The 12,722-nt window shown below is 37.5% G+C and overlaps 1 protein-coding gene across 2 annotated transcripts in view; it reads left to right on the forward strand.

Annotated features, from left to right (window-relative positions):
- The window catches only part of pins (G-protein-signaling modulator pins), a 58,068-nt gene that overhangs the window by 12,559 nt on the left and 32,787 nt on the right, over nt 1-12,722 (forward strand). For both annotated transcript variants that reach the window (XM_067109112.1, XM_067109111.1), the window contains exons 2-6: nt 6,052-6,275; nt 6,720-6,855; nt 11,292-11,434; nt 12,028-12,151; nt 12,299-12,414. In XM_067109112.1, the coding sequence (XP_066965213.1) occupies nt 6,052-6,275; nt 6,720-6,855; nt 11,292-11,434; nt 12,028-12,151; nt 12,299-12,414 (743 nt within the window). The remainder of the gene's footprint in view (nt 1-6,051; nt 6,276-6,719; nt 6,856-11,291; nt 11,435-12,027; nt 12,152-12,298; nt 12,415-12,722) is intronic.

The raw sequence follows: 12,722 nt of genomic DNA on the forward strand, positions 1-12,722 counted from the left end.
TATATATATATATATATATATATATATATATATATATATATATATATATATATATATATATATATGTATATGTATATATATATATATACACATACACACACACACACACACATATGGGTGTTCCACTTCCTTTCCCAAAATCGAGAATAAAATTCCAGAACACTTTTATCATTTGTTTGTTACTCTCTCTCTCTCTCTCTCTCTCTCTCTCTCTCTATATATATATATATATATATATATATATATATATATATATATATATATATATATATATATATATATATATATATATATATATATATATATATATATATATATATATATATAAGGGTATTCCACTTGCTTTCCCAAAATCGAGAATAAAAATCCAGAACACTTTATCATTTATTTGTTACTCTCTCTCTCTCTCTCTCTCTCTCTCTCTCTCTCTCTCTCTCTCAGTTCCTCGTTGGACGAGTCGGTAGAGTTCTCGGCTAGCACTCTGCTAGACCCGAGTTCGAGTCTCCGACCGGCCAATGAAGAATTGGAGGAATTTATTTCTGGAGATAGAAATTCATTTCTCGGTATAATGTGGTTCGGATTCCACAATAAGCTGTAGGTCCCGTTGCTAGGTAACCAATTGGTTCTTAGCCACATAAAATAAGTCTAATCCTTCGGGCCAGCCCTAGGAGAGCTGTTAATCAGCTCAGTGGTCTGGTTAAACTAAGGTATACTTAACTTCTCTCTCTCTCTCTCTCTCTCTCTCTCTCTCTCTCTCTCTCTCTCTCTCTCTCTCTGAATGAATGTAGGCATTCCACATGCTGTCCCAAAATCGAGAATAAAAATCCGGAGGGCTTCGAGATTTGACTCTATATGCTGGGTCTTTTCAAATGGTAGCCGTCTATGGACACGTGCAAATATAAGCAACATGATTCTTAGTGTACGGAGCCTTTTGTTAAGTCTCAAAGCAAACAAGGTGTACGGGACATTTTCAAAGCTAAAGTCAACATTTTGTTATTTTCGTGTATTTATCTTTCATTTCAACTTAACCTTTCCTTTGGACTATAACTTACTGGTAGCTCTCCCTCCTCCTCCTCCCCCTCCTCCTCCTCCTCCTTTAAAAAAAATCCCATAACCTTCCCCATTTCCCGGCCTTAAGGACATAAATGTTTAATGTGTATTTGTTTGTGCGGAGGTACCTGAATGTTGTGTGTGTGAGTGTGTGTTTGTATGTACACACATGCAATAATGTCTTGAATTTACTTCGAAAAAATGGATAGAAAGTGTCTATGAATACGCTTATGCTATTATTATGTTATTTTTAATATTCTTCAACTAGTTATCACTTACAATGGTTTTCACACATTTTAAGAAAAAGGAGCCAAAAGGCCATTCACTTGAAAATCATGCTTTCTTTTGATAAAGTATCAGTCATTTAAAAAGAATATGAATAACGGGTGGCAGCAATCTTAAATGAAAATGAAATTTAAAAAAATAGATAAATAAGAGAAAAATTGAACTAAATAATAAATGGGCTTTCTAGACAGCAGTAATTTTAAGCTTATTTTAATTGTATGAGCATCATACCCGTAACGCTGCTAGTAAGAATTATATATATATATATATATATATATATATATATATATATATATATATATATATATATATATATATATATATATATATATATATATTGGTGTATATATATATATATATGTGTGTGTGTGTGTGTCTTTGGGAGGGGGGAGGTTACATCCACAATAAAAAGAAAAAGCTTATTTCAGACACGAGAAAATAATGAAACAACCGCTCTGGTGAAGTTGAGGTAAACTTCCAAACAAGAGGGAATTATGTCCGGCTGACAATCAGTCCAGCCTAAAAGGGATTTTCCGTTTTATGCTTCTTTTCCTCTTTTCTAGTCTTTCATATTCTTCCTCTCTTTCGTGATTTGTATTCCTCAGAATTATTTCTATTTTTCGAAGTTTAAATTCCTCAGAGCTATTTCTGTATTTCGGAGGCTTTGAATTCCTCAGAACGATTTCTGTATTTCGGAGTTTTTGACGTCCTCAGAGCGATTTCTGTATTACGGGGGCTTTGAATTCCTCAGAACGATTTCTGTATTTTGGAGGCTTTGAATTCCTCAGAATTATTGCTATTTTTCGAAGTCTTTAAATTCCTTCGAACTATTTATGTATTGCAGAGGCTTTGAATTCCTCAGAACTATTTCTGTATTACGGAGGCTTTGAATTCCTCAGAACTATTTCTGTATTACGGAGGCTTTGAATTCCTCAGAACGATTTCTGTATTTCGGAGTCTTTGAATTCCTCAGGACTATTTCTGTATTTCGGAGACTTTGAATTCCTCAGAACGATTTCCGTATTTTGGAGGCTTTGAATTCCTCAGAAAACGATATCTGTATTTCGGAGGCTTTGAATTCCTCAAAACCATTTCTGTATTTCTGAGGCTTTGAATTCCTCAGCGCGATTTCTGTATTTCGGAGGCTTTGAATTCCTCAGAAAACGATTTCAGTATTTCGGAGGCTTTGAATTCCTCAGAACTTTTTCTGTATTTCGGAGGCTTTGAATTCATCAGAACGATTTCTGTATTTCTGAGGCTTTGAATTCCGCAATGCGATTTTTGTATTTCGGAGGCTTTTAATTTATCAGAAAATGATTTCTGTATTTCAGAGGCTTTGAATTCCTCAGAACTTTTTCTGTATTTCGGAGGCTTTGAATTCCTCAGAACTATTTCTGTATTTCGGAGGCTTTGAATTCCACAGAATGATTTCTGTGCTTCGGCGGCTTTAAATTCATCAGAACTGTTTCTGTATTGCGGAGGCTTTGAATTCCTGAGAATTATTTCTATTTTTCGAAGACTTTAAATTCTTCAGAACTTTTTCTGTATTTCGAAGGCTTTGAATTCCTCAGAACTATTTCTATATTTCGGCGTCTTCTCGGAAAGTGGGTGGACTGATGCATAGTTGCTTTGGAAGAATTGTCTATTTCTGAACTGACATATTGTCTGTTTCATCGCTTGAATGAAAATTTTTTTCGGAAATACTAATTAGATAAGGATCCATAAATACTTAAGCGTACAAACGCACGCGTATCCCATTTAAGAATTATTTCTCTCTGAAGTAATTACATCATTCATGGCCAACGTCCGCATATAAAAGAGTTTATGTTCTGCATGCAAAGAGATTCCTTCATCCCTTTCCCCCAGAACGCAGCTTTTATTATTCATTCGTTTGCATTGCAAGAATAGAGGACTATCTGGCGAGCGCAGTAAATCTCGGAAGCAGACATATCTATAAGCGTTATCTCTGCCAGATCTGCTTGCCTTCATCGTCTGCTGTCTGGATTGTATAGTACTTTGTCGGCAACGAAATTTTATTCTTGCGTCGAAAGCATTCACGTTCCTGCCGTTATTTCTCTCGGTTGATAGGACCTGTAAAGATTATATAGGTTGTATGCTGTAACAGTTTGCGCAAGAGGAATCGAGGTTGTAGGATCTTACGTCATTATTTGATTTGGAAAGGAATATTTGGAGTGGAATTTGCTCTCCATTAAGGTTTAAGAACATGCCATGTTCAAGTAAAATTGGTTTATTTGAATGGGAATTCTCGAACAATTGTACATTTGGAAAGAATAGATTTGATTCGTCTTAACAAAAAAGCATAGTAAACAGAAGGCATGTTGTGCTATAATAATATGCATTGAACCAAGTATGTATATGTTTAAAACTTAATAATCATTTATGGGAAGAAAATGTCACAATAAATCTATTTTCCCTTACTGCTTGAAATCCCTTTTACCACCCAATAAATTTGCGGGGCGGGAAAAGCGGAAGAAGAAACGATTCGATGCAGTATTGTTAAACAAAGTGTCTCGGCAGTTCTGTGGATGAGGTTGAATCTTTCCTGAAAGTTTAATTCATTTCTCTCCTTGCAACTCCTGGTTTTCCGTCATCTTAAACGTAAATTTCAACTTGTAGATGCTTGCTTACAATCGAAGGTTTTTTTTTTACTAACCGAAGCATTTTCTTCGGTAAAAATAAATCGTATGTTTATTTGTCGGTTTTTCCCATTCCCAAATTTGACCCTTATCCTGGTATGTAAATTTTTTTTATAGATTAAACAGTGATAATCAGGATCAGTGTCAAAACCTTTTTAGCGTTCATTTTTATTATCTCAGTGCTAAATGGAATTTTTATAATTATTTGATCTTTCTTTTTTATGTCCGTTGTCAAGATTCAAGATTTTATAGTCGAGCTGAAGTGAAATGTAGATCAACCTTTGTCAAGAATTTTTTTTTTCCTTTGCCTATCGACTTCAAGCGACTCTCCGCATTTTTTTTGCAAGGGCGGCTGACAGTTTTCGGAAATATTTTCTCTCTTTCTGTCTCTCGTCTATTTTCATCCTTGCTCCCGTTATTTTAGCTCTTTCCGCGCGTCTGGACTCGACTTGTTTATTTTACATTTTCAGCGTTTCTCCAGTTCCTCTTTTCACCTTTTTCGTGCTCTGTATCCTGTCCTTTGGAGCAGTCGTCCCTTAAAAATTTCCTCTCTTTGTTCGCCCCCCCCCCTTCCAATTTTCCCTAATTTCCCTTTTAAATGTCGTGAATGAAGATTTTGAGGAAGACCCTCGTGTTTGGCTTTCTGGTAGGGGAGGTGAAATGCTCAATTTTATGAGCAAAGCTCATGGGGTTCATAACACTTTTACCCTTTCTTGTTTATGTTCCTACTTTCAGCCTTTTTGTTCAGGTGTGCACCAGTGAAATAGAGTAGGTAGTTAGGCTCAAAGAGGGTCAGGTCCTTTGCTATCTCTATGTCAGTATTTTCCTTCGTTTTCTGTTCTGGTTGTAAAGACTTGGGAGTAAAGATCCATCAGGTGGTAACGTATCCAATATAATCTCGATGTCGATTTTGCTTTCTTATATTCGGTTGCAAAATTAGAGCCTCGATGCCCAAGTCGGTTAGAGCAGCAGCTTCGGACGTCTTAGAGGTCTGTAGCGCGGGTTCAAATCCGCAGCCGACTGGTCAGGAGGCGGACACTTTGCTATCCGTGTAGACACCCCGGGACTATGCATGTAATCAACGGATAGGTATGCTTAAAAGCAAATGGGTGTTACAGACTAATACACACACAAACAAAGCCACTCCAACATCTAAAAACATAACAGACACCTCACACGTCTCGACTGTCGACCTAACCGCGCAACAACTTCTCGCTGCTGGGAGAAAGGGCGTTGGTGACTGGTACAATACATGTATATACGCTACCAGGGTCTAAGCGATGACAGGCAGGGCAGCTGATCGAGACTACGGTCTATCCCAAAGCCAAATCAAAGTCCTTCAAAGAAGGCATCGTGCTTAGCCCATACAAATGGGAAAAAAGCACGTTAAGAGAAGAAGATATTCGGTTGCAAAATTACTTTCTGTGCTTATCAGGGCTTTGGTATTTATCCCAGTTACCAAACTGGCATTACTAGTCAATCTGAATTTTTCCTGGATAGTGACCCCCAAAGGTTTTAACTTTTGCGGCGTGTTTAGTACAACCCCGTTGGGGATTACAGTAAAAATATAAACAAAAGACTGTAAATGTCATAAAGATAATGACCCCCGAACTTTGTTGGTTGTCACTATCTAGGAAAGATCCGGCAATCTGTTTTGCTTTTGAATTACACGCATAATTTGAAAGTAATTTTTTGCTGTGGAAGTATCCCTTCTCATCATAGAAACTTGAAGAGCAATTAGTGTGGTTGAACGTGTTATCAACAGCTGCTTGAATAATTATACAAAACGATTTCGATAGGTGTTGCTAAAGTACAGTATTAAGTGAAAAAAGGGAAGCTGTCTATATTTATTTTTATAATTACATCAGAACTTAAGCAGAAGTATGCCACTGATGCAATTAGTATTTGACACCAGCTCTTTAGCATCCTTAACTCTTAATGTCTTTTATTTTTCCCTTTTGTCATACCAGTTACCAGTATCCACACGCTTAGGACCTCCTGACTGACGAGATGCCACAGGACTCACTTCACTTATCCCTGCTTTCCTCCTCCTCCGCAGATGGACTCGAGTTCTTGCCTGGAGCTGGCCCTGGAGGGTGAGCGCCTCTGCAAAGCTGGTGACTGCCGGGCCGGAGTTGCTTTCTTCGAGGCGGCGATACAGACAGGCACCGATGACCTTCGCACGCTCTCGGCTATATATTCACAGCTAGGCAACGCCTACTTCTACCTGGGGGAATACGACAAAGCTATGGAGTACCACAAGCTGGATCTCACGGTGGCCAGGTATGTGGTGTTCTGTTCGCCTGTCGTTACTGAAGTGACTGCAGAATGCTTTAGATTTTTATTTTGAAGGCACGTGCATGCACTCAGATAAACGAGATAAATAGTTTTATCAGCATTGTTTTCCCATTGACAAGAAGTAAGCTACTTAAGCTTGTCAATTTTTATAGATTTCGATCTGAACTGGGTAGAGATTTTTTTTATAGTGGAACCTTTTAGTACTTTGTCATCTCAATATTATTATTTAACTGAGAATTTGGTCCATCTCAAACATTATAGATAAAAACTTTAGTTATATTTCTTATTCTGTCTGTTATTCACATTGAAAATTCAACTTTTTTTCATTATTTATCTTTGCAAACCTCCCAGTGATATTTTACATTACTGGTCAAGCTATTTATACCTCAAGGTATTATACCAATCCATTCACCTGCTTTCTTTACACAGAACAATGGGAGACCGTATCGGAGTAGCAAAGGCTTCAGGAAACCTAGGGAATACCCTTAAAGTGATGGGCAAGTTTAAGGAGGCCATTTGCTGCTGTGAAAGACATCTGTCCATCTCACAGGAACTAGAGGATAAGGTGAGAGGGCTAAGTGTCTCGCGCAGTGGGGAAGGAAATGGAGAGAGAAAGGGAATCAGGATCAAGGGAGACAGCCCTGTCGTGTTCAGAGTCGTCTTATCCGTTTGAGGTGCCTTTGAGGGAAGGCCAGCCTTATGAAATGTTTATAATCTGGGTAGTCAGACTATTAAACAAGACAGAAGTTGTATTATTTGGGATGAATCTTACCTGCTGTTAAAGACAGCTATAACTTCGTGCCGGCAGGCGAGTCGGCATTCAAAATTAAAGAAGATAGCTAGCCAGACCCAGATGACTGTCTAGTTCACCTGTTCTCCACGAGATATATCTTGAATGTGTTACGTCTTGTCAGAACTCGGAATTCTTGATGCTGTTGGGGTATTATTTTACTTTAAACTATTATTTGATATGGAGTTTTTATGCTGTGATCTTGTCTCTTTAACAAGATTACCGTAGTACGGAACTCATGCTCAAATCTGTCGTAAATTTACCGAGATATTTACCGTCTTTTGTTCATGTTTTACCAATCTTGTCTCTTTAACAAGATTACCGTAGTACGGAACTCATGCTCAAATCTGTCGTAAATTTACCGAGATATTTACCGTCTTTTGTTCATGTTTTACCAATCATTCCAGTGGGGCTGGGACTGAACACGGCGTTCATGAGAGTGGTGCTCGTATTATATAAAACGTAACAGCGAAAGAAACGAACGCCAGAAACATTCAAATCACACACAATAGCGTAGGAAAATTATAATTTGAAGTCCAGTACGTTAATGTTACTTTTTTGTCGCTTCGACTGACAGTAGAAACAAAAACATCAGGTTTTGCAGGAATGTTTTTTGCGTTGTATTCTGTAAAATAGGTAGGCATTGTATTCGGTAGTTAGATAGGCCTTCACTTTGTGCAGATTGTAGAGGTCAGTAGCGTTGTGTTGACTAGGCGGAAGAGTGCACGGGGTTATCAGTAAATCATAATTATGTACAGGAAGATGAGAGAGTTCATATTTAGGGAGTAATTAATTAGAGAGGGACAGACCTTTCTGCTTTGCCGTCGGCTCCGTCTGCCAATCATCGTCCTCCATCCTCCACTCTCTCATACTTCTTTCTCAGCCTGCTGTAGACCTCATCCTACAACCTTAGCGCCGCCAGCTGCTACCCCTTCGGTTCAGGGGAAAGAATAAAAAAAAAATTAAGAGGGGTATTCTTTCACTTTTAACCATTACTCGAGGTAGGAGTTTTTATGCTGTGATCTTAAGTTAACTTCACATGCTTGTTACGAAAGTCGTGTTCATCTATGCGGCATGTTTACTGTTAACAAAATTTTTTCCGACGAACTGTGTTACCTACATGGATGTCTGTTAAGTGTAGGTTAACACTGTCACAGGATTGTAGCTCCCAGTTGGATTTTGTTTGCCCCCAAGTGCAATTTGGTCGAGTGTTTTTTCACTGGGGAATCTGGTACCTTGGAAAATGCTGAGGTGTGATTTGTGGTTTTGATATAAGTTTAATAAATTATGATGGATATCGGAAATCAGGCGTTGCTTGAAAAAGCTAGCTTCAGTTCACAGTAATGGCACCTTTGGTTCATTTGTTCTTGCTCCAAGGACTGTTTTGGCAGCAGCATTAAATTCCATGCAGATTTTCTTCTTCCTCACACAGACGTTCGTGTTTACCTTCGGGGACATTGTGTTTTACCTAATTCTTTGCAGTGTCCCAAGTGCAATTCGACCTTAAATTATAGGGAAGAATTGCGCTTATGGTATGCTAGTGTCACAGTGAAACTTGAGTAGTCGAAGTAAAGACTGCGATGTAATTTATCCTTAGTGATTTCAAAGATACCGTATTGCAAGGTTCTCGACCTTCACTATGGAAGTTTTGATTCAGATTAAGAAAACCTACCCTAGGTTGGGTTACATGTAGTTGGTTAGGTTGCAACCTTAATAGTATTCATTTGCAGTGCCCTGGGTTAGGTGAGGTGGTATCTAGGGTTGGGTGAGGATCTGACAGCCAAGGTTATGTAGGTTCAAGGTGACAAAGCCCTCCTTGCTAGGTTAGGACATGGCCCCATAGGTTAGGTTAGGTTAGGTAGGGGGTTTAGGTATAGACCCAGCATCCTAGGTTAGATGGGGAGAGGGGGATAAGTTTCTCTCTCTCTCTCTCTCTCTCTCTCTCTCTCTCTCTCTCTCTCTCTCTCTCTCTCTCTCTCTCTCTAGGCTAGGTAAGGGTGTAGCCCCTAAGGTCTAGGTTAGGTATAAGTAATCCCTGTATTTTACTAGTTTTGTGTTTTCCACCCACCCAGAAACCCCACTCATCCACTGTGGTCCCCTGAATTGTAGTATATAATGGTGATCCACTGTCATCTTAACTTCTTACTTGCTAACAAAATGAATGTCAGACATTCAAAGCACACATTAAACGTAAGAAAATTATTTTATCCAGTCCAAAATGCTCGAATGGAATATCCCTCCCTTAAAAATCTTCCTTATGGGAAGGATCTCCAGCAGCCTAACTAAATGCCATGAAGTTTTTCAAACTGTCTAGACTTCCAGTTACCACATAGACACTATCAGCTGTTTTGTTTGAGCATGAGATTTTAAGTGTGTCTTGAGTCTATCCTCAAGTTTATTAGAAACTCAGCTGTTAAATGACTTCAAAGGCACCAGTCTGTTTATCACTCCTGGAGTTGGTCTTGAGTTATTTCCTGTGTCTGTACCTCTTTAAGACTAACTTATTTTAAAAGCTGCCAATCCCAACTGTTTCAATGTCTTCTTGCATTTTACATCAAGCTTAACTAATCATGAAAATTGAGGCTCTTGGAACGCCACATCACTCATTTTAGAGTCCTTGTTGTGGTGAGAATTTTGTCTGCAGAGCTGTTTGAGTGTTAAGAAATGGCCTCTTTAAAGCACTCAACTATATAAACATACTCTTAGTAGCATTAGTACCTGTGAAAGGGTAAGTGAGTTCTTGCCTTGGTTTTAAAGCTAAGAATAATTTTCTGGAATTTCCATTGCCAGGGTTGTTTAAATGTTAAACTTTACTTCCTTTACAGTTAATGAGATAGAGACATAAAAATGGATACTTTTATGGCATATAAAGGCAGTTAGAGTGTACTTAAGCCTATTAGAAGTGATAATACTTATTTTGTGCACCAAGAGGTTGAACACTACTACATTCAAAATGTGGTGCCCCTTTTTTGTTTGCTATTTGGGCAAATGAGTGCATGAAAAGCTTAATTTTGTTTTATTCCCTTTGCTGAAGGTAATTATTCATAATATAGGAGCTGTTGCTACTTTGAGAAGTCCTGTGCAGAATGTAATTAACAAGCATTACAGAAATGTAATTCTGTTTCTGCTGCTTAAAGACATGGATATTTCATGTGAATTGCAGTCCTTAGTCCACTAGTTGTAGTTGGTACAGTCTTGTCCTGAATTGACTGAAGAAGCAACCTTGTAGTCTCTATCCTTTTTAAAGCCTGGACATAAAGTTTTGGGGATCATGAAGATATGTTGATTATATTGGAGTGTACATTTGTTTCAATATGTACAGGTGTTCTAGTTTTGACTATCGTTTGTTGGGCTGTTGGACCCAGGCACAGCGGGCTCATTAACATCACTTCTGCTGGGGCAGCTTTCTCCTTAAGGCTGCTCTTACCTTGTCTTATACCAGAGAACCTGGCTCCTTGAGAAAGATCCAACTTCAGACCCGATATGGTTAGGATGTTATGATTTCATGTAAAAAACTTTTAGCTCAATTGGCTGAGTAAATTCTTGCCATGCTGCATTAATGCACCATCCTTCTTTCAATGTTGGAATCCACTGTCTGTAACAGTAAGTTAGATTCATCCCAAATAATGTAAATTTCATAATAGAATTTATTATTTAGATGCATACCAACTGTTAAAGTAGACTTTGTGAACAGATGAACTAGACACTCAGCCAGGTCAGCCAAGTGATCTTTTATTTTGAATACCAACTCACCTCCCAGCACAAAGATAAAGCTATCTTAAACAGTAGGTTAAGTATCCAAATAATAAATTTCATTATGTAGATAAAATTGTTAATGTTACATTTCTCTGTCCTTTTGGCTCTGGGAGGGTATCAGATTATACAGTATAAATCTTTTTGGCATCATTGCGAGCATAATGCATGATTTTTCTCAGTATGAGATTATGACTGCTTGAAAATATAATCGACGGGAATCAGTAAACCTTGGTTTACATCTGCTACAAAGTTTATAATTCCCTTTTCAAGTTTCAAGCTTCATTTTGCTTCCCTCAAAAGCTTCCTTCAGATTTATTTATTTGTTATGATTAAAACTCACTCACTCACTCCTACCCCATTTTTCCCCTTGTATCCTTTAGGCCTGGATTAATTAAGGTCATTAGATTAACGTGCCCCATTGTCCTTTTAAGAAATAACATCTTCATTCTTTGCAGGTTGGGGAAGGCCGAGCACTCTACAATTTAGGGAATGTATACCATGCTCAGGGTAAGCATCTTGGTCGAATAGGTCCTCAAGAACCAGGAGGGTTCAGCGAAGAAGTTAAACACTGTTTGCAAAAGGCTGTTGAATATTATGCGTAAGTACTGTTGTGAAAGACCTTTACTTAATTTACCTCTTAACAAATAATTTAATTGAGCTTTTTTTGTAAACATAATTAAGTGTACAGGCAGTCCCTTTTGATTAACAAATGATTTTATATTGGGCTAAATTCTTTGTAAACATAATTAGATTTTGTTGGCAAATAGATATATGATTTTTGGCATCTGGTGTAGACAGTAAACATAATTTATTAAAACTACCACTACATTTAAGGTCTTGATGTTACTTATCACTGAAGGCCAGTAAATTTTCACATCATTACTCGGATATTTTTCATACTTTAATACTCATGGTATTAGCATATGTTGCAATTGGTATATAAATGGAAGTTTCCTCATGTATGTGTTCAAGACAAATAGCAGAGACAGTTAGTCTTTTTTAAAATTTGTTCTCTCCATATATTTATTTTCTTACAATAAATCAGTTCTTCCTCTGCTTTTAATCCACTTCCTTTGACATCAGTTTTATCTGTAAAATTTGAAATTTTCCTGGCCATCAAGTGCCTAAACTACATTGCATTTTCCTTGATGACCAGTTTATAATTGATACTGTGTTTTATTGATTTTTTAGCGCCAATTTACGTTTGATGGAGGAGCTTAACGACCGATCAGCTCAGGGTAGAGCTTGTGGGAACTTGGGGAACACTCACTACCTTCTTGGGAATTTTACTCAGGCAATTAATTACCATAATGAGGTATGACCTTTATTAATACTTAGTACTGTAGTGTCATTTTGTTGATAATGTGTTGCACAAGACTGAATTTAAGGAAAGATCATTGAATTTCCTATACCTTGAAGGCTTGCATTATATTTCACTCATCAGATTTTTACAAACTTTCAGAGATTAGCAATTGCAAAGGAGTTTGGAGACAAGGCTGCAGAAAGGAGAGCTCATAGTAACCTAGGAAATGCCCATATATTCCTGGGAGAGTTTGAAACAGCGGCAGAACATTACAAGTACGCATCATGTTTCGTGTTATCAGTCTTTCGTTAATTTGATTAGTACTGATCTTATATGATGCATTTGTCAAATATAACTTTTAAGTATAGCCACTGTCACTTTAGATTTCCCTTTGCTTAATTGTGGTGAGAAATTTATATTTTGAAAAATAGGTTTACCTCTCAAAGCTTGTTAAGTTCCCATCCAGTCATGAAAATCTTATTTCATGATGAGCTTAATCCCTGAATTTTAGATACATATTTTATTATATAAGAATAATTTCTTATGCCTGTATGTTGTTCCTCATAGATGCTACATTGTACAT

The sequence above is a fragment of the Macrobrachium rosenbergii genome, chromosome 9, assembly GCF_040412425.1.
Source record: "Macrobrachium rosenbergii isolate ZJJX-2024 chromosome 9, ASM4041242v1, whole genome shotgun sequence".
Taxonomy (NCBI): domain Eukaryota; kingdom Metazoa; phylum Arthropoda; class Malacostraca; order Decapoda; family Palaemonidae; genus Macrobrachium; species Macrobrachium rosenbergii.